General features: G+C 36.3%; 4 protein-coding genes and 2 pseudogenes across 5 annotated transcripts; 3 read left to right on the forward strand and 3 right to left on the reverse strand.

The window, feature by feature from the left end:
- Nucleotides 1–1,652: 1,652 nt before the first annotated feature.
- On the forward strand, nucleotides 1,653–5,563 carry LOC147295998 (Galactose oxidase/kelch repeat superfamily protein). The gene is made up of 2 exons (XM_086247129.1): nucleotides 1,653–2,095; nucleotides 3,841–5,563. Exons 1-2 carry the CDS (start codon nucleotides 2,033–2,035, stop codon nucleotides 5,089–5,091), a joined length of 1,314 nt encoding a protein of 437 aa, XP_086103255.1. The 5' UTR covers nucleotides 1,653–2,032; the 3' UTR covers nucleotides 5,092–5,563.
- A 2,102-nt stretch (nucleotides 5,564–7,665) lies between these two features.
- On the reverse strand, nucleotides 7,666–10,179 carry LOC147295999 (DUF538 family protein, putative (Protein of unknown function, DUF538)). Of its 2 annotated transcripts, none has more exons than XM_086228734.1 (2): nucleotides 9,587–10,175; nucleotides 7,666–7,952 (listed from the first exon to the last, which is right to left on the reverse strand). In XM_086228734.1, exon 1 carries the CDS (start codon nucleotides 10,101–10,103, stop codon nucleotides 9,588–9,590), a length of 516 nt encoding a protein of 171 aa, XP_086084860.1. In that variant the 5' UTR covers nucleotides 10,104–10,175; the 3' UTR covers nucleotides 7,666–7,952; nucleotide 9,587. The 2 variants fall into 2 exon arrangements, with proteins under 2 accessions (XP_086084860.1, XP_086084861.1); XM_086228735.1 differs by lacking the exon at nucleotides 7,666–7,952 and adding an exon at nucleotides 8,003–9,374 and having other exon boundaries at nucleotides 9,587–10,179.
- A 1,154-nt stretch (nucleotides 10,180–11,333) lies between these two features.
- On the forward strand, nucleotides 11,334–14,058 carry LOC147296000 (receptor-like protein 2 pseudogene; annotated as a pseudogene).
- Nucleotides 14,059–14,891: 833 nt separating this feature from the next.
- LOC147296001 (receptor-like protein 2 pseudogene) lies at nucleotides 14,892–17,218 on the forward strand (annotated as a pseudogene).
- A 781-nt stretch (nucleotides 17,219–17,999) lies between these two features.
- LOC147296002 (transmembrane protein, putative (Protein of unknown function, DUF538)) lies at nucleotides 18,000–20,762 on the reverse strand. Its single transcript, XM_086242307.1, has 2 exons — nucleotides 20,168–20,762; nucleotides 18,000–18,285 (listed from the first exon to the last, which is right to left on the reverse strand). The coding sequence occupies exons 1-2, from the start codon at nucleotides 20,654–20,656 to the stop codon at nucleotides 18,241–18,243; spliced, it is 534 nt and encodes a 177-aa protein (XP_086098433.1). The 5' UTR covers nucleotides 20,657–20,762; the 3' UTR covers nucleotides 18,000–18,240.
- Nucleotides 20,763–22,285: 1,523 nt separating this feature from the next.
- Nucleotides 22,286–23,325, reverse strand: LOC147296003 (Bifunctional inhibitor/lipid-transfer protein/seed storage 2S albumin superfamily protein). The gene is made up of 3 exons (XM_086229210.1): nucleotides 22,919–23,325; nucleotides 22,663–22,758; nucleotides 22,286–22,541 (listed from the first exon to the last, which is right to left on the reverse strand). Exons 1-3 carry the CDS (start codon nucleotides 23,259–23,261, stop codon nucleotides 22,399–22,401), a joined length of 582 nt encoding a protein of 193 aa, XP_086085336.1. The 5' UTR covers nucleotides 23,262–23,325; the 3' UTR covers nucleotides 22,286–22,398.
- Nucleotides 23,326–26,019: the final 2,694 nt, after the last annotated feature.

A 26,019-nucleotide genomic window follows, 5' to 3' on the forward strand; every position in this document is an offset into this window, starting at 1 on the left:
TCTATTTCATTCGAGTAACTAGTAACTAGTAAGTAGATAAATTGAACTACGTATTCGAGTTGGTTTTCTGAAAGAGGCTCTAGCAAAATTGTGTTTGCCACTATTGAATTTGATAAGTGGTTATTGATGGCTTAAGTGCTTAACGCATTGGAAAACAAATATGATAATGCCTAGAAAAAGGAAATTATTTTTTGGTAGAAAGAAAGGGGAAATTTATTTCTCACACCCAATGTTTGGGGTAAAAAAAAAAAAAAAAAAACCTTGGCAACATAATATTGCAACAAAAAGAAAATCGATGCATCATAATATAAAATCTACCACTATACTATTATTATTGTTATTAGAAAGAACAAGCTTGACATTAATGCTATCACTATTGGCGGATCCCACCATTTAATTATTAAGTAAATTAGCAAAAAATCACAAAAATTATAAATTTCACTTAAAAACTTATGTAAAAGATCTATTTATTTTTAAACCACAAATAGTGGTTTAAAACTAAACTTTTTTCTTGACGCCGCATATAACTCTCATAGAGTTACAATTTATCTTATTATAATGTAGTATGTAAATACACTTTATTTTATTATAATACAGTATGTAACTATTGTAGAGTTACATTTTATAATTTTATAAAATTGCACTTTGTTGAATGATGTAGTATTATTTTAAGATTTAAACATTTAGAGTTTAGGTTTATGACTTTATATTTAGGGTTTTAGCCCTAAATTTTAAAAACTATACCATAAACCCAAAGTTTTCAAAAAAATTCAAAATTTAATTTATTTGTATGCTTGAGTTTAAATAGCATTGAATGCTTCATACTTGATTTTTATTGAATTGTGGCTTAGAAAAAAATTTTGTGGCTTAAAAATAAATAGATTAGAAGTTTGAGTTTATGATTAAAAAATATTATATGTTGTAGTTTATTAATAAATAACTTTTAATTATTCAACAAAATGCAATTGAATGTTTTCTAATATGTTGTAATTTAATGGTATATTTTGTTATTTTAAGAAAATTATACTTTAATACTTTAATATCTTTGTGGATATTTGTGGATATTGTATTTATGATCAAAACTATACATTTCAATCTTTCATCTAATTATCTCTTCGATATAAATCATAAATATTAAACATTAAATCGGAAAATTTAAGACGTTTCGATAATAGGTACAGTTAACACAATAAGCTTAAATAAAGGATGATATTTTTTTCTATTGTTTTTACCTTCCATCATTCAGACAGTCAACCATGGGATAGGTAAGCTCATTAATAACTCGGTATGACCAAAAACAAAGCTCTCTCTCTCTCTCTCTCTCTCTCTCTCTCTCTCTCTCTCTCTCTCTCTCTCTCTCTCTCTCTCTCTCTCTCTCTCCTAAAATTTAGTCTTTGACCCATTAACTATTGAACTGCATGAACCACGTTAAAGCTTCTTGTCTTCTAATGAGAGTTGAAATTAAAATCCCACAAATACACATTTTAAAGTGCATTAAATTAAATAAAATCCACCTCTATATCTTATATCTTTATCTTATATTTTATTTTTATTTTTTCAGCCTATGGCCCTACACCCACTTAGAAATTAGAATACAAAATCAGAAGTTGGTGAAGCTCATGGGTCCAGCTGTACTCTTGGGCTGGGGAGAGAGAGAGAGAAGCAAAAGACTGTAATAAGTCAGAGAGAGAGAGAGAGAGAGAGAGAGAGAGAGAGAGGGAGGGATGGAGGGAGATGTGCCCTCATGTTTTGTTATTGTTCTTCTTCTAACTTCTAAGTTGGTAGAGTAAGAGTTCTCCTTTTTGTGCTTAATTTGTTTGCATTTGCAGAGGTAAAAAGGAAAAAGAAATCCCCCTCTTCCCTAAAAGACAAAGCTTTCTCCATTTTTTCCATTTGTTGGATCGGGTTCAAGCAGTTGAAGTTGAAGCTCAAAGTGGCTCTCGATCCGAGTCTCCAAGCTTCCTTTAACCCTTTGATTTGGACTCAAGGTGCCTTTTTTTTTTCTTCTTTTCTATGAGCTTGTGCTTCTCAGATGGACCCAAGCACTGAACAGTCTTCAAATGCTCAGAGGGGCTTCAGAGTTCAAGCTCCACTGGTTAGTCTTCTTACTGATCTCTAATCCACTTTCTTTTTTATGTTTTTCCAATGTTTTCTTTGATTTCACGACATTTTAGACAACCCAGATGAAAGTTTAGCTGAAATTTGCAAAATTCTCGAGTGGTTGATGAGCAAGTGTGTTTGAGGTTTAGCTTCTTTGAATTCACGACATTTTAGAGAACTCAGATGAAGTTTAGCTGAAATTTGCAAAATTCTCGAGAAATTTTGGAAATTTGGTTGATGAGAAAGTGTGTTTGAGGTTTAGATGGCTCTTCGTGCTGTGCATTGTCCTTTTGAATATTTTGTTTTTATGAGTTTTTAGGGGTACCCAGCTCGTACTTCAGTTAAATGTGCGATCCTTTTGGGGAGAATTTTGGATTTTTGATGAGTATATGGGTTGGGGAAATGCTTAATTTCTTCTTTCTCTCGTTATTTATTTCATGGGGTTATGTTTATCTCAGTATCAAATCCCAGTTATTTATTTGGAGAGAGATCTTTTTGCCAAAGTAGGAATTTGATGAGCATTTGTTCTGATTTCGTGTGTGTGTGTGTGTGTTGGGATTTTGAGCATATAGCATCCAGATTGGCTGCTTCTCAAGAATGATCAAGTTGGAACTTGAGATCACTCTCTCCCTCTCTCTCTCTGTTTAATTAGAAAGTATGTTCTTCCTAATGTGTCTGTTTTAAAGAACAAAGTTAGATATAGGGGGATCATGTTTGTTTTCTTATCATGAATTGTTGCTAAGCATTTAGTGATCCTTATACTTTGGTGAACATAGAAGAATGTCATATGGCTCTGTGGATGCTTGGATGGTTAGCTGCCTTCAACATGAGTTTTAATTATGTTCTTGCAAAATTTATGTACTTTGGATCAAATTACTGCTTTGGATATGATTTATTTGTAAAAATCTTGAGAGCTGTTCATGCTGTTTCTTTTTTGTTCTCTGGTATCTTCTTTAAGTTCAGATCTATGTGAACCCAGTGTCTATTTGTACTAGAAAATGGAACAAAAAACTCTGATAAAGCCTAAATTTTTGGCCCAAAAAAAGTTCAAATAGGCATGTTATTTATCGTTTCATTCACTAATAGTTTATCCATAAATTAAATACTTTCAATTGCTACTTGCATCTTCTTGCATTTTAAACTTTTGTTTTGAGTTTATATTACTTCAAAAATTGGCTCAAAGACTTTGGAATATCTTTGGTTTTAGATTTCCTGGGTAGAATTATGGGGTCTGAATGGCCACAATAGCTAGGTATTGTACCATTTTTATCAATCTAGGAAGTTCAGTTTTTGCTGCTGCATCTATATGAGCATTTAATTTGTAAGTTTATGTGGCCCTCTTCATTCTTGGGATTCAGAAAGTGAATGGATTGACTTTAAGAAGCACTGGACCTTGTTCATTGTCTTTTCTTTTTGATGGATAATACATGTTAAAGAGCATACGGAGTCTACTGCCCTAATACATAGATAAAGTAATATAAAATGTGCCATCATGAGGGTATCTAGAGCTTAAGAAGGTTACCATACCTGATTAGTTTTTGGTTCTATTGGTGTAAATCATGATATTTCAATGAAATATTACCATAGAACAGACCCTAATCATTGCCAAAAATATTTCTATTTTCACACATATAAGGAGCATGTGTCATGGCCATTAGCTTCTCGCTGGTGTTTCTTGCTTACCTTTAATTTTTGGTAAATCTTGTTATCTCATGCATCCTGACATCACTAGTTTCGCAGGTTGACTCTGTATCATGCTACTGCAAAGTAGATGCAGGCTTAAAAACAGTTGCAGGGGCAAGAAAGTTTGTCCCAGGATCAAAACTTTGTATCCAGCCTGATATCAATCCTAATGCACACAAGGGAAAAAGTTCACGCAGGGAAAGGACCAGAATCCAGCCACCCCTCCTGCCTGGCCTACCTGACGATCTTGCAATCGCTTGTTTAATCAGAGTCCCTCGTGTTGAACATAGAAAACTCCGTCTAGTTTGCAAAAGATGGTATCGCCTTCTAGCTGGAAACTTCTTTTATTCTCTTAGGAAAAGTCTTGGAATGGCAGAAGAGTGGGTTTATGTCATTAAAAGAGACCGTGATGGAAGGATCTCTTGGCATGCTTTTGATCCCACATATCAGCTATGGCAGCCACTACCACCTGTTCCTGGTGAATATTCTGCAGCACTTGGTTTTGGCTGTGCTGTCCTTAGCGGTTGCCACCTGTACTTATTTGGAGGAAAAGATCCATTGAAGGGATCTATGAGACGGGTTATATTTTACAGTGCCCGGACAAATAAATGGCACAGGGCACCAGATATGCTTCGGAAACGCCATTTCTTTGGTTCTTGTGTCATTAATAATTGCCTTTATGTAGCTGGTGGGGAGTGTGAAGGAATTCAAAGGACTCTTCGTTCTGCTGAAATTTATGACCCTAACAGAAATCGGTGGAACTTTATTTCAGATATGAGCACTGCTATGGTGCCCTTTATTGGGGTTGTTCACGATGGAATGTGGTTTCTAAAAGGACTTGGGTCACACCGTGAGGTGATGAGTGAAGCCTATTCTCCCGAAGCTAACACCTGGACCCCCATTAGTGACGGGATGGTTGCTGGTTGGCGCAATCCTAGTATTTCTTTAAATGGGCAGCTCTATGCTCTAGATTGCCGCGATGGTTGCAAGCTTAGAGTTTATGATAGAGTAACAGATTCATGGAACAAATTTATAGATAGCAAGCTTCATCTAGGCAGCTCTCGTGCTTTGGAGGCTGCTGCACTTGTCCCCCTCAATGGGAAGCTTTGCATTATTCGTAATAACATGAGCATCAGTTTAGTTGATGTTTCAAGTCCGGATAAACATGTCGAAAGCAACCCTCACCTTTGGGAAAATATTGCTGGTAAAGGTCATTTCAGAACTCTAGTCTCAAATTTATGGTCAAGCATAGCAGGCCGAACTGGTTTGAAGAGTCACATTGTACACTGTCAAGTGCTCCAAGCATAAGAACTGGCATTCATATTGCTTATGCTTTGTGTGAGGCAAGACTTGAGATGTAAAGCATGGTTGGTGTACCTGTAAACCCAAGGCAGTCATCTCCTTCAAGAGATCTGGTATGGGACTGAGGATGCTGGTTTCAGGCCTTTCGGCAATAGAATTATGAGGAGGTTGGTCTCAGCAATAGAATTATGAGGTCATTTCTTTACATTCATAGAGAGAGAGAGAGAGAGAGAGAGAGAGAGAGAGAGAGAGAGAGAGAGAGAGAGAGAGCAGATACATTTGTAAATCCTGTTATATTGGTGTAGGCCTTTTTGTCTTTTGCTATGGGGTTTTATGTTAGTAGTATGTAATCTTAGAGATGATTTGTGAATATACATGGGTGATTAGAGATCATTCTATATATACGTAATTTCATCTCTGGCAATGTTTGTTTTTAAATGGTTGTAGTCTTTTAATTAAGAGAAGAATTATTCATGAACATCTATCTTGTAAATGTTTAGATGTAAATTTTTTGCTATTAAATTTAATGGAAAAAAGTTTAAGACTACGGTTCACCTTATCGATTGCTATAATATTCTATTCGTTTATTTTGCTAGAATATCAGCAAAGAACAAATCCATCTACAAAACCCCAAGTTATTGATTCAAGTCTACAACAAAATTTCCAATTTGCATGAACAAACCAATACACATGGTTTTAGTCATTTTTGTTCATACAAGAGACATATTTCAGACCCCACGAGCAATCATTTCCTGGAACCTTTTGAATGACTCTTCCCTTTGAATCTTTAGCTGGTTCCTGAATTTCTTGATGAAGGCATCAGCCATGTCATTAATGTCGCCTTGCTCATCCGCGACATTCATCCTCCTGCTTACCATCTGTTTCTTTGTATTTTCTTGCACTCTATGGCTCCCGCTGGCAGCAACCTCTCGACGAACATCCATTACAGCAGCTTCGTCAGAAAACTCAACAACCAAAAGGGTTTTCTCGATGCTGGACTCAGGGAGAGCTTGGAGAGAAATGTGCCTCAGAATCGCTTTTGTGGTATCTGCAATGAGCAAAATAATGTATTTATAGCTACAATATCTCTAACTTAGAAGCATGAGTTTAACATGGGGTTGAAGCAAAGGAAAGAGAGCAAAGAAGCTAAAAGAGTGTTACAAGTTATGCTTATCGAATAGTGAAAAGCAATTTTATAATTGTGAGGCCAAAGAGTGGCTAATAGAATCACGATTAATCTATTGCCAACTTGGTGGAAGAAATTATTTAGTCTCTTTTAAGGCTTTTTTTTGTTGTTGTCATGCCTCCTTTAACAATTGCTTTTTGTTTCAGTAAAATATTTGGATTCCCTCGTGGATAAAATAGATGATGGAGACCTTATCATTAACTAATAATTATGCAAATTGGAGGACTTAGTCATAATGCATGCATGCCATTGTTAATTAGTGCACACATACTATTTGAGAGCGTACGCGTTATATGGTAAATAATTTTATTAGTTTCAAATATAGCCATCATTGACTTCAGACTTCAACCATCCATGAATGAGTATTTTAACTCATTTTGATTTGGTTTTAAGGTCATGATTGTGAGCTAGTTGCCTCTGAATTGACCCATATATTGTGAATTAATTAAAACTTAAAACTAATCTTCTTTTTTTTTTTTTTTTTTTTTTTTTCAAACTAAACCCAACACTTATGTGTTATCATCCCAAAGTACACATTGAGACATTCCAAAATGGACCTCAACACCTCCGAAGGTGGACCTAGAGAAATCATAAGGTAGGCCTTTTGGCATTGCAAAATGGACATTGAGACCTCCGGAGTTGTACCTTGAGGCCTCTCGAGGTGGACCTTGAGACAAACTTTGGTAAAGAAAAATCCACTTAATTTTGATACTAGAAAAATTATAAAAAGTAATTGTATATTTAATCAAGGATTCATACAATTCATATTAAGAAATTAAAAAGTAGTCATTTTCTTCTTATAATCGGGTTTATTATATGAAAATCAAGTTACTCATATTGGATACTAATATATCAAATTACAAACAAATCAATAAAACATTTAAAAATTTCATAATAGTCAAAATATAATTTGAGTTCTCATAATGGTCACATGCAAATATTTTTTAATTACATAATAGTCAATAGGTTCAGCCCAATTTAGGTGGCCCTATACTATTCCTAATGTTAAATTACTATCATGCCCTTTAAAAAGGCAACTATGTAACAATTTTAATTAAAAAACAGTAACTGTGGGACAATTTCAATTAAAAAAGAGCAACTTTGTCAACATCCCCCGTTAGTTTTGATGTGCACATTCTTATTTTTTCTTTCTTTATCCTAAAGGAGAGCTACCACCGGGTCACCTTTCTTGTCTAATGGAACAACCCCAACATTTGAAACAATTGTCTTCTTTTATACAACATAGACCACAAGCTAGCCACGAACCTTATATAATACATAAAGAAGCTTCTCATAACCTTGTTTGCAATTATTTTCAGCAGAACAAGGAAAGGCTTGGTCGCCTGGAATCATGTGATAGTAAGGTCTTTCTCTTAACACACAAATGGCAAGGTAGAAATAGGTTTTTGCTTTAATAAAAGACAACGATCAACAAAAACTTTACATTTATATATTTACTCATATTACTCACAAGGTTTAGATGTACCAGTAGTTGTGAGTTGTGACACAGAGATAACACCAATTTTTTTTGTCTCAAGAAATTCATATGCACATTTATTTACTTCTATAGGCCACTTCTTCAGACGCAACTTGAAAGCACAGCAGATGACTGCAAGAGATAGAAAGATCTGCTGAACCTATGGCCTTCTTCCATACAGTGAGTCCATTGTACTGTTCCTACCTGCAACAGTATAGAGGCAGCTTCATTAGTCCTTCAAAGATTAGCCTAAATTTTGACTTAGCAAGTAAGTCTTAGCTAAGGTCAATGGAACAACTTTACTGAAGCAAGTCCAGTATGCAGTAGGGCCTTTAATAGAGTACTTTCATTTAAGCCTATTTAGGCCTCCACACAAATATGAAGATGATTAGGAGCAAAAGCGGCACTTTAACTTTTACATGGCAACATATCCTCCCTCTTACAATTATCACTGTAAAGTTGGGGTTAGAGAATTTTCTTTCAAACAGAAAACACAAAGCTAGGAAGCTGCACAATGATCATACAAAAGCCCTGTACACAACATGAAGGTTTAGAGCTTCAACAATGCAAGTTTTGGTTTCATTTTAAAACCTAGAAGGCCTTTTTATTCAACATTTTTCTTTAAGAAATATGTTAATTACACATATGCTGATAAAAATTAGTAGTCCAGAATCCTCTGTTGTATATTTATCGTACAGCATGAATGGCAAAAATATATTTTCAATATCTATCTTCTTAAAATTGTTTTCGAATGTTCCCTGAAGCAAACTTGAAAGGATTCCAAGATTTTCACAGTATAGCTCCACCATATCTTTGTAAAACAGGAGAATAACATTGAAATACCCTCTATAGTGATGATCACATTCAGGGCAACATTCGTACAAGGGGCAAAATGACACTTCGGAAATGAGCCAGCTGATGAACTACTTTTCATTTAAAGCCTAAACTTCTGGTACCAGAAAAGGCCCAAGATGCGGCCTGATAACTTTTGACCTGACCTGAACAGCCCATATGTGAGCACTACACAGAAGTAGTGGTCCTAAGAAGTAAGAAGATCATAGATAGTAGTGAGACAGAGGATTGGATTAAGAGTGGCAATTCAGAGGTCAAGTGCCTAGATAGGGCCTCCACACACACACAAAGACATAGATGCATGCAGTCACTGTAACCTTATGGAAGTGAGGAACGTGAAATTTCAAACTTTGGCAATTCAGGGTAGAAATGCAGGAGTAACACACCTACATGGTTTTGGCAGATATTGTCCCCTTATGAAAAGCCTTGATCTTTCTGGAGCATGATTATTAGTATTTCATATTCATGATTGTGATTAATTTTCCATGTTCAAATCAATCAAGCAAGCCTTCAATAAAAAATAAAAACTTCATTGCTTATTATCATAATATTTCGCATATCAAACTGAATACAAAAAGGCTTTTGATCTTTCTCTTTTTTTTTTTTGGTAGAGAAGGCTTTTGATCCTTCGATTAGTTATCCTAACCAATAAATCAACAAACATTATCTTCCTTTTCCTTTGGTTTGATACGATGATTGTCATGAATGCCGGCCTAAAGAAATGGAGAGAGTAGTAATCTCTCAAGTCCACTCCAAGTATGGTGCTTTTAGTACCTAGAAAACCAAAAATCATAATATTCCTTATTTAATTAAGGAACCAGTAAGTAAAAGTAAAACTAATCTTATAAAGATGGAAACCCAAAGGATGAAAGGGGGCTAAACTTGAAGAAAAAGTAAAAAGAAACAAGACCAGGAACAAAAAATCTAGTCTTTATCATTTAATTCACACGGTAACAATAAAGGCAATTTTTTTAAAAGAAAATTACCTCACATTGACTCAACATTAGCTTCTTGGCAAGCCTTGCTCTTACATACAGGAATATCCTCAAACTGTTTAGCAGGCAGTTTCTCAGACAAAGCCCCAACATAAAACTCAACCATGTCAGATCCTTTATCAGCCTGAATCCCAGTCACAGTGACCCATATGAAGAGCTTCTTGGCTTGAATCCCAGACACATCAGATACTGACCCGTAACTCAGTTTGCCTTTAATATTCTTGTTATAGTACACCAACTGATCAAAATGTACGTAACACGGGCTTTCAAGGTAGATCTCAAAGCTCCCATCTTCAGAGAGAGTGTAGGACCTCACGTTGTCTGGTAACAGACCCTTTGGAAGGCCGTACTTGGGGAGGAGGTCATGGACGTCTGTGAATGATTGGGATGTGGTGGATGGACGGTTGGGATCGAATTTGAGATCTCTGAGGGATAGACTGAAATGGGTTTTTGAGAAGAAGGTTAGAAGTAGAAGGTAGAGAGAGATCTGAGGGAAGAATGATGCCATTGATGCAGAGCTTAGAGAGAGAGGACAGGTGAGAGTTGACTTTTGGAAAGACAGGTGAGGCCTGAGGGAGAGATGTAATTTAGAAGAATGGTGAAGGGTAAAATGGGAAAATTCCATTTCTTGTTGGTAGTTGGTAGGTATTTCTTGTTGGACCGGATGGTAGGTATTTCTTGTTTTATTAGACCGGATGGTAGTTGGTAGGTATTTCTTGTTTGAGGGAAAATTCCAATTTAATTAGTCATCGGTCAGTCGACACATATTATGAAAGAATTCAGACTCCGATTACTTCAAGCTGATTACATTTTACCCGATTATGTATTTGGAGATTTTTATATAATTTGCATTTATTTTAATCTTTTATTTTTCTTGTGTGTAACAAAAAATACTGTTTTGTGTGAATAAAAAAAACTTAAAAAAGTATCTTTTTCTCATGTAAATGAGTGATTTTTTTTCATGTAAACTAAAAAAACTTAGGAGTGATCTCTAAGTCCATGGACATCTGCAAGGGAAAGAGATAGCCTCTCCCTTTCACATGATCCAGATTAATGCAGACTATTATAGAAGGAAAACTACTTGAAAGTTGCTTATTAATTAAACTAGGAATAGAACATCTTGCAAGCCATTGTGCCATTTATTGGATGATAAAGAATTCCAAGTCTTTCTATTTCCTCATTACACAGACATAGCCACGAATCAAATTTTGGAATAATGCTGCACCCTTTCAAAATAAAATGTATGACATGAAAGTGGAAAATTATAAGATCTTTTTGGTTCTGTTTAACAATCTTCATATATGAGGCCACATGAAAACAGTGATAAGGAACACAATAAAAAGGTATCTAATTGAGAATGAAAGTAGTTTGGACTTTTTGGAGTCGTTAGAAATGCAGTGCAGAACTCTTGAAGTCACTGTACGTACAAAGTCAAACTAAAAGAATGCATGGTATGCACTATGCAGGGGCTGATTCAATTTCAATACCGTGGCAGTCCTAGTCTGTGTCAGCCAATGGTTGATGTGGGACTTACTGGGGACCTGCATCAATCAACCGCTAGCATTCACTGTTGACCTACATGTATATATGTAGCCAAGTCCTTCTCCTTAATCCTAGTTATTTCCTAGAGTCTTGGACAATTTGAACCGAAACAAAAGGTATGCTCTAGAATGAAAGTACTTTGAAGTCATTGTATAAAGTCAAACTAAATTAATACCACCATCCCCTTGAGCTTAGTTGAGACATCAAAATCAGAAAGTAAAGACAAACAACAGGAGGTTAAGAGTCAGGAAATGAGAAATTAAAAAGTCTAACCTCATGTCTTGAATGAAGACCCACAAAGAAGAAAATGCAAATATGGAACAAACAAAACTAGCTGCCATGAAATTTACATGATTAGAATTTGTGTCCAAATATATTTCCAGTGGCAAGTGGGAATTAACTAGCTAGTGAGCAGAGCATCTTTTATGTAGCTGCCAATGCCATTAACATCTTCAGACTTCAAACTTCAGACCCAGTGAGGTCGACGGTCGTCGCTTTTTGGTCTTTCTTTATTGTGTGGTTCTTGTACACACTTTCACAGTTAATTTGCAGTAATTGATGTTTTGCTGTTTAATGAAATATCATTTTCAATGTGTATATATACACAAACCTGTGAGCAATCTGAATCTAACTGATGACACATTCACCAAGAAACATGCTAGTGCAGCCTGCAGATCACCCAATGGTTCGTGGCTTCATTCTCATCCTGATCCTATTCTCTTTCATTATATCTACAAATATTATTCATGCATGCAACCAAACTGAACACCGCTCTCTTCTGTCCTTGGCCCTCACTCTGTCTTCTTCTCCTTCCTTAAATTGGACTTCCCTAAATTGTTGCAATTGGGAGGGCATTACTTGTAATCAGGATGGTTGGGTCACCCATTTGAGCTTACCCTCCAAAGGCCTCAAACTGAAACCAAGTAGTTTTCCATCATCCTCACTTGCAAATCTCACACATCTCACCCACCTCAATCTCTCCCACAATTCACTTTCTGGTTCACTTCATCAAACTGGATTCTTCTTGTCATTGAATCGTCTCGAGATCCTTGATTTGAGCTATAACCTTCTTTACGGAGAGCTACCACTTTCTCTACCCTCCAGTAATATCCGGAGGGTGGACTTGTCCAGCAATCACTTCCATGGTACAATTCCGTCTTCATTCTTCCGACAAGCCAGGAATTTGACTAGTTTCAATGTCAGCAACAACACCTTCTCAGGTTCTATCCCAACCTCTCTTTGTCTCCATTCTTCTCCCTTGATTAGGCTATTGGATTTTTCCATCAATAAATTCAATGGCAGTATTTCTCATGGACTAGGGGAGTGTTCCAAAATCCAAGTTTTCCGTGCGGGTTACAATAACCTCTCAGGGTTACTTCCAGAAGATATCTACAATGCTACAACACTTGAAGAAATTGCATTACCTGTTAATTTGCTCTATGGATCCCTTAGTAATAGAATTGTCAACCTCACCAATCTCAAAATCCTTGACCTCTACTCTAATCAATTCAGTGGTGTGCTCCCTCTCCATTTTGGGAAGCTCTCCAAGTTGAAACTAATGCTCCTTCATTTCAACAATCTTGAAGGTTTGCTGCCCCCATCTTTGATGAATTGCACAAACCTTGTAGAACTCCGTTTGGCAACCAACAACTTTGAAGGAGATATCTCCATCCAGAATTTCTCCAAACTCGGCCAACTAAGTAAACTTGACCTTATGAAGAATCGCTTCACTGGTACGATTCCAATAAGCCTTTACTCATGCAAGTTCCTGAAAGCACTTCGACTAAGCACAAACCATCTAGTGGGACAAATACAACCTGAGATTCTTTCATTGAAATCCTTGTCCTTCCTCTCGCTTAGTAAGAACAGACTGACCAATGTGACAGGGGCAATGAAGATATTAATGGGTAGCAAAAGTCTCACAACACTCCTCCTTTCACATACTTTTCTAGGTGAGGAAATGCTAGGTGATAATGGTATGGTTGATTTTGAGGGACTCCAAAATCTTCGAATGTTGGATTTGGGTGGTTGTGAACTCACAGGTCAAATACCTTTATGGCTGTCTAAGCTGAAAAAGCTAGAGATCTTGATGATGTATGGCAATAGAATGAGAGGGTCAATTCCTAGATGGTTGGGGAGTCTTCCAAGGCTGTTTTCTATAAACATGGACAACAACCTACTTTCAGGTGAATTTCCGAAGGAACTTTGCAGACTACCTATGTTGGTATCTGGACAAACTACAACTCAAGTAGATCATTATTATCTTGAATTGCCTATCATCGTCACACCCTCGGATGTCGCTCAAGATTTAGTGTACAATTATTTGTTATACTATCCACCAGCAATATCCCTACGCAACAATAGCATCAATGGAAATATACCTACTGAGATCGGGCAATTACAGTTTCTTCATCAGTTGGATCTCAGCATGAACAACTTTACAGGTAACATTCCAGACCAAATATCTAACCTTAAGGACTTGGAGGCACTTGACCTTTCTTCTAATAATTTGTCTGGGAAAATCCCATCCTCATTGGCGAGCCTTAATTTCTTGTCATATATCAATGCCTCGTACAATAATCTTGAAGGAGCAATACCATCAAGCACTCAGCTCCAGAGCTTCAATGCCTCTGCATTTGAGGGCAATCCCAAACTTTGTGGTGCCCCACTTCCGAATGAGTGTCAACCAATTAGTGGGTTTGATGTAGATGATAGGAACAGCCAAGAGCATCAAGTTCCATGGTTTTATGTTTCTGTTGCAATTGGGTTCATTATAGGATTTTTGGGAGTTTCTGGTCCTTTAATGTTTAAGGAGACATGTAGATATGCATATGTCCAATTCCTAGGCAATGTACAGGATAGGCTCTGTGTGATGATAACAGAGCGTATGATGAGGATGAAGAAAAGGCTTAATTAGAAGCTAGAATGGTGCTACTTTACAAAATTAGATTTTGTATATATTTATGTTTCTTTTTGTTGGCTTATGCATGTAACTATGTAAGGCACTGTTTGTTCTTACTTCTCATAGTTGTGTCTTTATTCTTTTTCTTTTCAGACAAAAAGCATATATATTTAAAGAATAGAAGCTCCAATCGGGAGACAGAAAATTATACATTCATCCCACTTGTAAATTTTTATCATAATAATTAAACAGTTAATTGCATCATTGAATTAAGAATTTTATGAATGTTAAATTTAGCTGAGAAGTATCTTGGAAGCTCCCTCTTCAGGTCCAATTTATGAAAGGTCTTGGTCTTTGGTCTCTTTCGAAGTATTGCGGTTATTGTGTGGGGCAATCTGTCAGTTTGTAAGTGCTGTTTAGTCTAAATGTTGTTTAATCAACAAAGGGTTAGTCAAAATGTTGTTTAGTCTGAATGGTGTTTAGTCAACAAAGAATTAGGGAAGTGTCACTAACTTAAATTTCATTGGATTTTAAAAGTTTAATGAAATTTAGGTGTTTTCAATTCAAATTTTAATGAATTCATAATCCATTAAAATCTAAGTTGGGAACACCTCTAAATCTAAATGTTGTTTAGTCAAAATGCTGTTTAGTCGACAAAGAATTAGTCCAAATATTGTTTAGTCTAAATGCTGTTTAGTCAACAAAGAGTAGGGTCAATTGCAGCCCCTACGTGAAGAGTCAAGACTGAAGACTTTGTTTCCTCCTGTGAGATGGGCCAGTTTTTAATGACCCCATTATATATACAAAGTACAAACCTGTGAGTGTGAGCAATCTAAGATTGTAGATCACCCAATGGCTCATGGCTTCCTACTCCTCCTCTTATTCTCTTACCTATTATATACAAATATTATTCATGCATGCAACCAAACTGAACGCAGCTCTCTGCTCTCCTTTACCCTCACTCTGTCATCTCCTTCATTAAATTGGAGTTCCAATAATTGTTGCCATTGGGAGGGAATCACTTGTGATAACGATGGTTGGGTCACCCAGTTGCGCTTATCCTCCAAAGGCCTCAAACTCAAACCAGGTATTTTCCCTTTTTCATCACTTGCAAATCTCACACATCTAACCCACTTGGATCTCTCCCACAATTCACTTTCTGGTTCACTTAATCAATCTGGATTCTTCTTGTCCTTGAATCGTCTTCAAATTCTTGATTTGAGCTATAACCTTCTTTATGGAGAGCTACCAATTTCTCTACCATCCAGTAATATCCGGATGGTGGATTTGTCCAGCAATCAATTCCATGGTGTAATTTCATCTTCATTCTTCCAACAAGCTTGGAATTTGAATAGTTTCAATGTCAGCAACAATGCCTTCAATGGGTCTATCCCGTCCTCTGTTTGTCTTCATTCGTCTCCCTTGATTACCCTATTGGATTTTTCCTACAATAAATTCAGTGGTAGTATTTCTCATGGACTAGGGAAGTGTTCCAAACTACAGATTCTTCGTGCCGGTAACAATAACCTCTCAGGATTACTTCCAGAAGATATGTACAATGCTACCACACTTGAAGAAATCTCATTACCTGCTAATTCACTATATGGAGGCATTAGTGAAACAATTGTCAACCTCACCGGCCTCACAATCCTTGACCTCTACTCTAATGGATTCAGCGGCATGCTCCCTCTCCATTTTGGGAAGCTCTCCAAGTTGAAACACATGCGCCTTGATTTCAACAATCTACATGGTTCTCTGCCCCCATCTTTGATGAATTGCACCAACCTTGTAGAACTACATTTGGATTTCAACAACTTAGAAGGAGATATCTCCACGCTTAATTTCTCTAAACTTAGTCAACTTACTAAACTTGACCTACGGGAAAATCACTTCACCGGTATATTGCCAATGACCCTCTACTCATGCAAGTCCCTAAAAGCAATTGCACTACGTGGAAATAATCTAAAGGGACAAATACAACCTGAGATTCTTTCACTGAAATCCTTGTCCTTCCTCTCCCTTGGTCACAACAAATTGACCAATGTCACAGGGGCAATGAAGATCTTAATGGGTTTCAAAAGGCTTGTATTCCTCTGCTTATCCTATAATTTTGTAGGTGAAGAAATGCCAATGGCTGATGGTCTTGGCATGGATGAGTTTGATGGATTCAAAAATCTTCGAATTTTGGCTTTGGGTCATTGTGAGCTCACCGGTCAAATACCTTTATGGTTATATAAGCTCAAAAAGCTTGAGATCTTGAATCTAAGCTCTAATAGATTGACAGGGCCAATTCCTGGATGGTTGGGGAGTCTTCCAAGGCTCTTTTCTATAAATTTGGCCTCCAACCTAATGTCAGGTGAATTTCCAAAGGAACTTTGCAGACTACCAATGTTGGTATCCAAAGTTGAAGTAGATCCAAATAATTATCTTGAATTGCCTGCCTACTACTTACCTGATGGTACTTATGTAAAAGCTTTTGAGTACGATTATTTTTCCTACTTTCCACCATCAATATATCTTGCCAACAATAGCATTAGTGGTAATATACCGAATGAGATAGGCCAATTGCAACTTCTCCATGGCTTGGATCTTGCCCTCAACAACTTCTCCGGAAGCATTCCAGACCAAATATCTTACCTTAACAACTTGGAGACATTGGACCTCTCCATAAACCATTTGTCTGGACAGATTCCAGTGTCATTGGCGATTCTCAATTTCTTGTCATATTTCAATGCCTCCTACAATAATCTTGAAGGAGCAATACCAACAAGCAGTCAGCTCCAAAGCTTCAATGCCTCTGTATTTCGGGGGAATCCTAAACTTTGTGGTGCCCCACTTCCAAATAAGTGTCAATCAATAAATGACAATGATGAAGATACTAAGAACAGCCAAGCTGTTGACAATGGCCATCAAATTCCATGGTTTTATATTTGCGTTGTGCTTGGATTCATTACAGGATTCTGGGGAGTTTGTGGTCCTTTAATGCTTAAGGAGACGAGGAAATATGCATACAAGATAGACTCTGTGTGATGATAACAGTACAGATGAACAGGAGATTGAAGACAAGGGTTAATTAGAAGTTAGAGTATTGCACCCACGTACTTTTATATTTTATATTTTCTGTATTTTCTTTTCTGTTGGTTGATGTAAGGAACTGTTTGTTCTCAACTTCTCATAATTCTGCCTTTAATCTTTTTCTTTGCAGACTATTCTCTATGTTAATGAAACTAACAAAAGCATACTTTAAATGAATCTAAGCCTGATATCGTTGGAATCTATAAAGCCTCTCTCAATCAGAGGGACTTAATGTAGGATAAGGTGCAAGTTTATTACCTCAGGCATGTGGATGTTGAAATATTGCTCAATTTTTGACATGGTCAGTTCATCCCGAACATCGCAAATCAAGTTAAACACAGCTCCTGCACAATTGCATATGAACTTTATGAAGACACCAAACGAGGAGCATCACCTCTAAACTATACGTATTCCTTTCACACACAATCCAATGGAAAGTGATCCAAGTTCTAATTATATAAACCGCACGTTGGCTGGCCAGAAATTTTCACATGTTTGGCCTCAAAGCAATTATCCATCAACAGACATGGTTAGGGTATTGAGCTAGCTTAAGTGATTTTGATACTTTAGTTACACATAATAACATAGCAACAATGGCTTTTACCACGCTCGATTATATATTATAATATGGTTTCAGTCTGGAATGAGCGGTTTTATTGGACCATAAGAAGAATCCAAAAGGGGAGAAATTCACCACATTTCAATGGGGGTTTCTAAAATATGTCAGAGAAAAGCAGGGCTGTTTTTTGCCTCCAAATAGATTTTTCCATGGGGCATGCGGCATGCCCTATTGATCATCCTCTCACAATGAGGTCATGCCCCAAAATACATGGGACCCACCTGATTGTGAATGATATGCCTTTCACGTTTCACCCACTATGGGTATTGATGGGTACAAGTAACAACCCTCAAGTTCTAACATCGAATTTAATATACAAGGTTGGTTCCTTTATAAATGATATAGCAGATACAAACTACACAGTTACAACAAGTAACACTATTAATTCCCTTGTGGAATACTACTATCAAACATGGCCAATAAGTACATAACACAATGAGTTCTAGGTGGACTATGGAGAGCCTTTGCTCCGCCACTATAACGTGCAACATAAGCAGCTGATGGTGTCTACTCAGTAATTAGCATCTCAATATCTTCCACTGGAGATGGAAGCTGCAAATCACAACAGGACAAAAACAAGTTATACATGCACATATCAGTAATGAGAAGTTCAACTAGTATCATTACCAATTTGTAAGGGAGTATAGAAATGTTCAGGGAAATAAATTCTAAACCAAAATCCTACTTAATGAATAGATTCAATAATCTATCAACCAGCTAAGATTAGAATATATGCACAGCCCAGAGATTCTCAATGAGAGGAACAAAGCAGAATTACCAATAAGAAATAATGGGAGTGATACCTATTAGTGATAAGATAAGGACTAATACAATTTAGACCACTAGATGCATCTATAACCAAGAGTAAAATAGAACATAAAAACCTGGAGAGCAAATAAAGGTGATATGGGAATAAGAAATATGAAAATATTAATTAAAAAAATAGATTTGATAAGAGACACTTTACATAATACGGAGAATGGAAGCCAAGATTGATATGGCTGGACCATGTATCTGGGACAAAGACAAGAGTTTGCCAGTATTGGTAATTGTGCTAACTAGAGTTGGTGAAAGGCTTAACATTGAGAGAGAAACAACTTATGTCACTTCAAGAAAACTTCAGTACCCATTAATCTGTATGTTAGAGCAGAAAGTTACTAATGCATCATTGCATGGCCTTCTAATTCATCAAACCACAAATTTTCTTCAATACATAGCAAATCTTCTCATAATCATATTTTTCATGTTTCCCCAGGGCAAGCAAAGGTTTGGTCACCTGTAAGTTGTAATCATGTGAATCTAAGGCCTTTTCCCACATTAACACCGAAAAAGTCAATTTTCTTTCTAATAGGTCTTTCCCTGCCTATGAAGGCAATAAAAGACAAACACTCCACAGCTGGTTCATATCTCCCCTAAGGTTCTGAACAGAGAAAAATGACTTATGAAGAAGCCATGCAACTTCTTTAATATCTCTAAACCTTGGTGGAACCGACTATGCAGTTTTGTCAAAGTCAAAATAGAAGAAGAAACTGAGTGGAGGGATTCATTTTAGTGTGATTGAAGAGTTGTCTGTGTTTTGAGTATTTCTCTAGTGTATATTACTTGTTCCTAAGCTAACAATACCGAGTCACGGATGCAATAATCCCATCCCCAACAAACAAGACTCCTAGGCTAATACTTCACTACAAAAACCTCCACAGTGCCCGTCCCACCCAAAGAATGAACCCTTATACAGTGTCATATCAATTATTCTTTACAACAACAACCCTATAGCAACTTACCAGACAAACTAGTAGAGCATACAAATTGCACATGAATATCTCAGTCCCTTTGTTTCATATACAATTTACTTTCTTTTAACAGCATTTAAATGAACTCACTAGCTTTCCAATAAATTGTCCTAAAACTATGTGATTTGATTCAATTTCATGATGCTCACATACTGGAATTTCATTCAATTTCATTAAACTTGAAAACATTCTCTCACATTCCAAGAATTCATTCATTTTATGAATAGCTTCATTCTACAAACACAACGCCTAGTCCATTCTTAATTCAGTGTATAAATTCATACAGAACAAGATAGCAGATATCCTAATACTCCATCCTCAATTATCCGAAGATACCCATTCAGAAGTTGAAATAAACCTCTCATAATATCGACAATTATGCATATATACATATCCACACACACAGGGGAAATTTAATTAAAAAAGTGATTCTTTTAATAAACAAGATCAGTTCAAGGATTTAAAATATACTTTAATATATCTTCTTTAGCTCTAATCGTATGAACCCACATGGAATTGTTCGGTTACGTCAGAATTGGCCCAACACAACAACAATCCAGAAACATAAATTTGAAAGAAGCATAAAGATTCAAACATAATAAAAAAAACAGCAACAGTTAATGAATGAATAATTAATTAAGTACCTCAATAACCCGTTTCAACGACCCGAGACAATAACCCGAGAGCCCATCTCGGCAAGAATGGACATTCTGGAACTGATCGACGTCGAGCTTCTTGTTGATCATGCCGACAGTGAAGTAAATGCTATCAGAAGGTGGCAAATCGACCCTGATCTCGTCGACATCGAACCAAAACAAGAACCTTTGGACCTGAATGCCTTTCAAGTCGGTGATCGCGCCGTAGCTGAGCTTGCCCGTGATGGTCTTCTCATAGTAGACCAAGTACTCGAACTGCACGTAGCAAGGCTTCTCCAAAACGACGTCGAACTGGCCGTCGTCGGACAAGGTGTAGTTCGAAACGGAGGCGGGCAAAAGCCCACTTGGGAGCCCAAATTTTGGCAAAATCTCGAACACTGTTGCAGGGGTTTCAGAGAGAGAAAGAGAAGGTCTTGGGGTGATGGAGATGAAGAAGAGGAGGATTGGGATCAGACCCAGATAGGGTTTTGGTGCCATATCCGGGTCGGTTTAGAGAGAGAAAGAGTGTTTGTGTGTTTGGATTTTGAATGAGAAAGTTCGTAGTTTTGGATTTTTGTGTACTTTTTGCAGAATGAGGTTTTCTTGGGAGGGTTTGGGTTTATATAGATGGGGGGTTAGGGGATTAGAGGAGTATGGACCGTTCGATTAGGTAGGTGTTTGACGGTTGGATTGATTCGGTATTGATATGGCATTAATTGCAAGTCATGGGCTTTTCTTGAAGTCCAGATAGGTAGGTATAAAATGTGTCAGCACCAATCCAAACAAGAGAATGCTTATGATTAAAAAAAAAAAATGCTACTTTCAATCCCTCGTTTGTTTGTGTGTGGACTGTGGACGATTGATTCGATTGAATAATTGTATAACAATAATTGGTATATTTTGGCCAAAATAACAATAATTGATTTATTTTGGCCAAAAATAACAATAATTGATTTATTTTGGCCAAAAATAACAATACTTGATATATAATATAACAAATATGTCTCATATTAGTATAACAAATTGAAAAGATTGGCATGACTCATGAGCGTACGTTTTTTATATAGTTTATCTATGGATATTGATTATTTTGAAATAGATTAGTAGGAAAAAAAATTGATGGAGTAAAGAATTACGATAAGTTTGAGGACTTGGGGTAGGTCAGTTGGCCACCCCCCCCCCCCCCCCCCTCTCACTGGGTTTCGACCCCCGCTCTTCCCTCTAGGCCTCTCCTTGGCCTCCCTTTGTAACAAAAAAATCTACGTTAAGTTTCAACCAAGGTATTTCATTGGTAAATTCATTGACCTTTCAAGGATTTGTATCAAATTTAAGATCTTAAACAGTCAAATTCATGAGTCACACCTATGACTAAAATAAAAGAATAATAAAATGGAAAGGTACACCAAAGCATCATTTGCATTTATTAACCACAATTTGAATTTGGTTTGTATAACCTGGTCTAAGTGCCTAACTCTCCTAATACGCCGAGTTCTGATAAAAAATCTTAGATTTAAGTTTCCCTTAATGATCGGACCAAAAAAAATCTCCTTCAATGATTGTATAAGAAATAACTTCAATGTTAGGTGGGCCTTGTCATAATAAATAAATAAATATTAGGTGGGCCTGGAAACTTGGAGCCCATTTAGCATTCACTGAAGAAACTTTGGGCTTGTATTAGAGATTCAAATACGAGAAGAGGTGACCCATACAGATTTGGGTCCGGTGGAGGCTCAAAAAAAAGGTCAGTGAAAGAGGGATGGCTATCCACCAGCACCAGCTATTCTCATTTCTTATAGGCTTAGAGCACAAGTGTACTTCTTTCTCTTCAATAAAGTAGAGGGAGGAGATGTTATCTTTGGTATACAATAATTCATTTCTCACCCATACAAAATGATGGGCTTCCAAATTTTCATTTCCTTGACCTTATTATGTGCAACCAAAAGAAACAAGAATTGAAGTCCTTCTATGCCGCAGGTTGCTATAACTGACCATTTTAGTTGCTAGAAATTTATGTACATTTCGCATTGCAAATTTGCAATAGGACATAAAAGTTTATATCAATTTGGACACTTGTTTAAATGATTCCAATTGATATAATATCTAATACAATTGTAGAAATAAGTGCGAATGACAGAGAATGAGAGACAGAGAGAGGGACAGATACACAGCATAAGACACTCAATGGTAAATTAACATACAAAACTGACCAGCTAGCTAGCAGTAGGGACAAGTCACATATATCAAACATAAAACACAAGGTGTGAAGTATAAAACCACAGTAAGGCCCCAAATGGCATCTCTATTCCCAGAATTCTCTTTCCTTTTCCCAGGCTCCTCCCATCACTCTTATCTTGAGCAATTGTACTACTGCTTGTAGAATTCGCTATAACAGAAACCAAGCAAAATAAGTACATATAACTTAGTAAAGAACCATTAAACTCTAGAAAATAAAATAAATACACTGGACAAAAACTTAAATTATGCAGAACAAGTAAATTTGTTACCACTGGAAATAGGGGCACTACTGCTCGCTGAAGTCTTGTTTGCATATCCCCTGAACATCTTAGCGTCCGGCGAGTTTGCTGGCAAATGCAAGAGATCTGAATCCACCACCAACATCACAGATCAAACTAGTGATCATAGACTTATAGTTATGCAATTATGTATATAAGTATGTATGTACAACTGCATACATGTCTAGATAAAGAAATTACTATTTTGTTAGCATATACACCTTAATTTATGTGTGGCAGTACTTACCAACACATCTCGATAGGTTAACAGGTACATGGCAGGCACTAGGGAGCTGCAAAGCAAGCGAAGCATTGATCTTGAGGCCAAGTTTGGGATCATCGCGGTCTTTAATTAGGACGCAGAGGCATTTGTTGCTCTTCTGCTCCACTTGTTTGAGGCCAGTGCAGCAGTCTAGTGTGGGAGTTTTGGCATCATGATCACCACCTACAAAAGGAAGACATGGGGCAAGTCCTACTAGTTGGTCTGCACATTCTGCCCTATCTTGGTCTATGTTTGAGCTTCCAAAGCCAAATAGCATCAACACCAAGATGCATGAGACTGCCACACTTGCCTTCTCTGAATGACTCATTGTAATGCAGAAAGATGCACAGGAATAGGATGGTATAGATGCTTTTTTCTTTTTTATGAGTCTTTTTGGCCACCCTTTTGGTTTTTATGCATTGCTGGTTGAGTACCTTTAGAGGATGTGAGGTTTGAATGGGCAAGTGGTTGGATGATGGTGTAGTAGCAATAATTGTTCAAGGTCTTATACAGTCTCCTTGGAGGCTAAGCTGCACATGTGAAGGACATGTTTTGTCCTCATATGAGACTATAGGCCTTGTAAAGAGGGTGCAAATATCACATCTAAACTAGAATAAGTAATGGACTCAGTTGCAGGACCCTACCATTTGCCCAACTCTAAATGAACTCTAAGTAAACAGACATCGGTGTGGTGAATCAAGGTAAAAGTTGTGCACTGGAAAGTAACAACAAAAAAGTTGCACAAGTAAGGATATTAGGATTACATAATGTTGCATAATGAATACGTCTCTTGATCGTAGGTATGAGGTGAATTACGGTGATTGTATGTATTAGAATTGCTCAATTAGTACATTTTTATTTTACTTTTCCCTTATTGAGTTCTATTGTAGTCAGATCTGGAACTATTACACAGGACAGGACAGTTAGGATCTTTCAGTTTGGCTGAAGGGTGAGTTGTCTAAGAGGATAAACAAAAGGGTACTTCATTGTCATTGTGTGTTTGTTTAGTTCTGTTGCAGCATCAAACTCAAATTCAGCACCAGAAAACACAGAACACACAGATTAAAGATATCTCTCTATTTTGTTTTCACTCAAAATCACTATTTTCTACTTAATTTTGGCAACTTGTGATATTTTGGATTAAATTTTTGGGTGAACCCGTGATCATTTCCATTCATCCGTGATTAGCTATTATTACTTAATTAAGGTGATACAGACCCCAAAACAAATCTTTCAGTGATATAATATTTACAAGCTAGAGTACAAGAAAATAGAGAACAGAACAGAACTTACTTTTATATCAGTAATATTCTTTGGACTTTGGAGGCTGCATACAAATTTGTCCATCACATTGATACTAGTGAACAAGAAAGTCATAAAGAGTCTTTGGACTTGTTCTCCTTTTAAAAATTAGGATTACACCTCTTCCATGTGATAAAGCTCTACTATTTACAACTCTGTTTCAATATGCTGTTGAGTGTTGATGCAGTCAAATTGGTTTTCATTTAAAGTAACTTTTTTAATGAACATGAAAAAAAAAAAAGCACTTTTATCCCTCAAAGATGCTTATGAATACATGATATAAAAGAAAAACAAAATCATAACATGCATAAACAAAATCAATTCCAAATCTTTGCCATGAAAACTCTGAATAAAAACTTGGGACGTCCTTGTGCTGAAGTTATGTTGATCTAGGCCATGATAGTAGATTGATTAAATTGCTGTGGCTAAGTGGGACTAGAAAAAGTTGTATAACTAAATGCCTTTGCATTATTTATTTATTTTTGATAAAACCTGCAGAATTTTTTTAATGTTGAAGATCCATTGCATTATTAAATGCAATGGATATGATTCTGGTTTAAGGTATGGTAGTTGAATGGACCTTTCATTATCATTATGGTCATATGCATGTGTAGATTTCACAAACGGGTGGTAACTATAAATCAAACCATACCAGCACATAGGTGTTAGTTATAAATCACACCATTATATTTAAAGTTTGTCTCCTACTTAAACTGTTCTTTAAAGAGTGCCATTTATGGTTTTGCATGAAGGTGCAGTCACCCTCATTATAAATCACTTCTATTTTTTATAAGACACAGGAAATCAATTTAAAGTAAAGAAATATTCTCATGCATGAAATTGATGTACAAATGATGTCATATATATTATGCTGCCACATTTATACATTAATTTAATTTATCATCTGTGAAATGAGTGATACAGATTCGTTTTGTACACGTCTTTGTGCATTTATACACATGTGACATTATTTTTGGATAAGAAACAACGGATCGTGTCATATCCACATTTTATGTACTACATATAAAATCGTTTATGTCAAAACTAAGACTCACAGAATGTCGTGTGTCTAAAGCAATTTTTACATTAGACTACCAACCACTTCCATTTAATAACCAAGTGCCTAAAAATTTTGTCTGAAATGTACACTTCCAATTTCCAAACAGATTGATCCATAACACGATAAAACAATTAAATTTTTTTTTTTTACCAAAGAAAAAAGTTAATATTAATGACTTCAAACACTATAACACACTAATAATTTGTCAAAAAATTTATCAATTTCGATTCTTAAAACGCATAATGAAAAACATTATAAATTGATGAGATGTATTACTCTATGTTCAACGCATTATTCATATTTGGTCTATTGATTGACATGCAAGTTCTCAAATTACATTTAAATTCTCAATTTAAGTCTTCTTTACGATGTGAAGTACACATCAATGGATACATATCCATAATTTACCCTATATTTATAGGGAATGGACAATATTTATGAATTATAATACACCTCCATACCTATAAGTATAACTTCGTTGATGCATTTATTGTGAGACATGTGCTTCCCTAACGGTCTTGAGGTATACATGCAATCGGTACTTCAAAAACGAGCAAATGCAAAGTGAGTTCAATAATTAATAATTAAATAAACTTTCTAATATCATTTCAATTTCGAGTCGGGTAAATCATAAATGTAATTGTTATGCTTAACCAAACCCTAAACGACATGCCGTCTTATATAAAAATTCCGGAAAACGACATGCCGCTGAAACTCGTCCCGG

The sequence above is a fragment of the Dryas octopetala genome, chromosome 1 (genome assembly GCF_963921425.1).
Source record: "Dryas octopetala chromosome 1, drDryOcto1.1, whole genome shotgun sequence".
In the NCBI taxonomy this organism is placed as follows: Eukaryota; Viridiplantae; Streptophyta; class Magnoliopsida; order Rosales; family Rosaceae; genus Dryas; species Dryas octopetala.

Coding starts and splice junctions, on each gene's coding strand:
- LOC147295998 (XM_086247129.1), top strand. CDS start 2,033: ATGGACCCAAGCACTGAACAGTCTTCAAATGCTCAGAGGGGCTTCAGA. Junction 2,096..3,840: donor TCAGAGTTCAAGCTCCACTG/GTTAGTCTTCTT, acceptor CTAGTTTCGCAG/GTTGACTCTGTATCATGCTA.
- LOC147295999 (XM_086228734.1), bottom strand. CDS start 10,103: ATGGCATCATTCTTCCCTCAGATCTCTCTCTACCTTCTACTTCTAACC.
- LOC147296002 (XM_086242307.1), bottom strand. CDS start 20,656: ATGGCACCAAAACCCTATCTGGGTCTGATCCCAATCCTCCTCTTCTTC. Junction 18,286..20,167: donor CGTTGAAACGGGTTATTGAG/GTACTTAATTAA, acceptor TGTGATTTGCAG/CTTCCATCTCCAGTGGAAGA.
- LOC147296003 (XM_086229210.1), bottom strand. CDS start 23,261: ATGAGTCATTCAGAGAAGGCAAGTGTGGCAGTCTCATGCATCTTGGTG. Junction 22,759..22,918: donor TAACCTATCGAGATGTGTTG/GTAAGTACTGCC, acceptor TGGTGGATTCAG/ATCTCTTGCATTTGCCAGCA. Junction 22,542..22,662: donor TAGTGCCCCTATTTCCAGTG/GTAACAAATTTA, acceptor TTTCTGTTATAG/CGAATTCTACAAGCAGTAGT.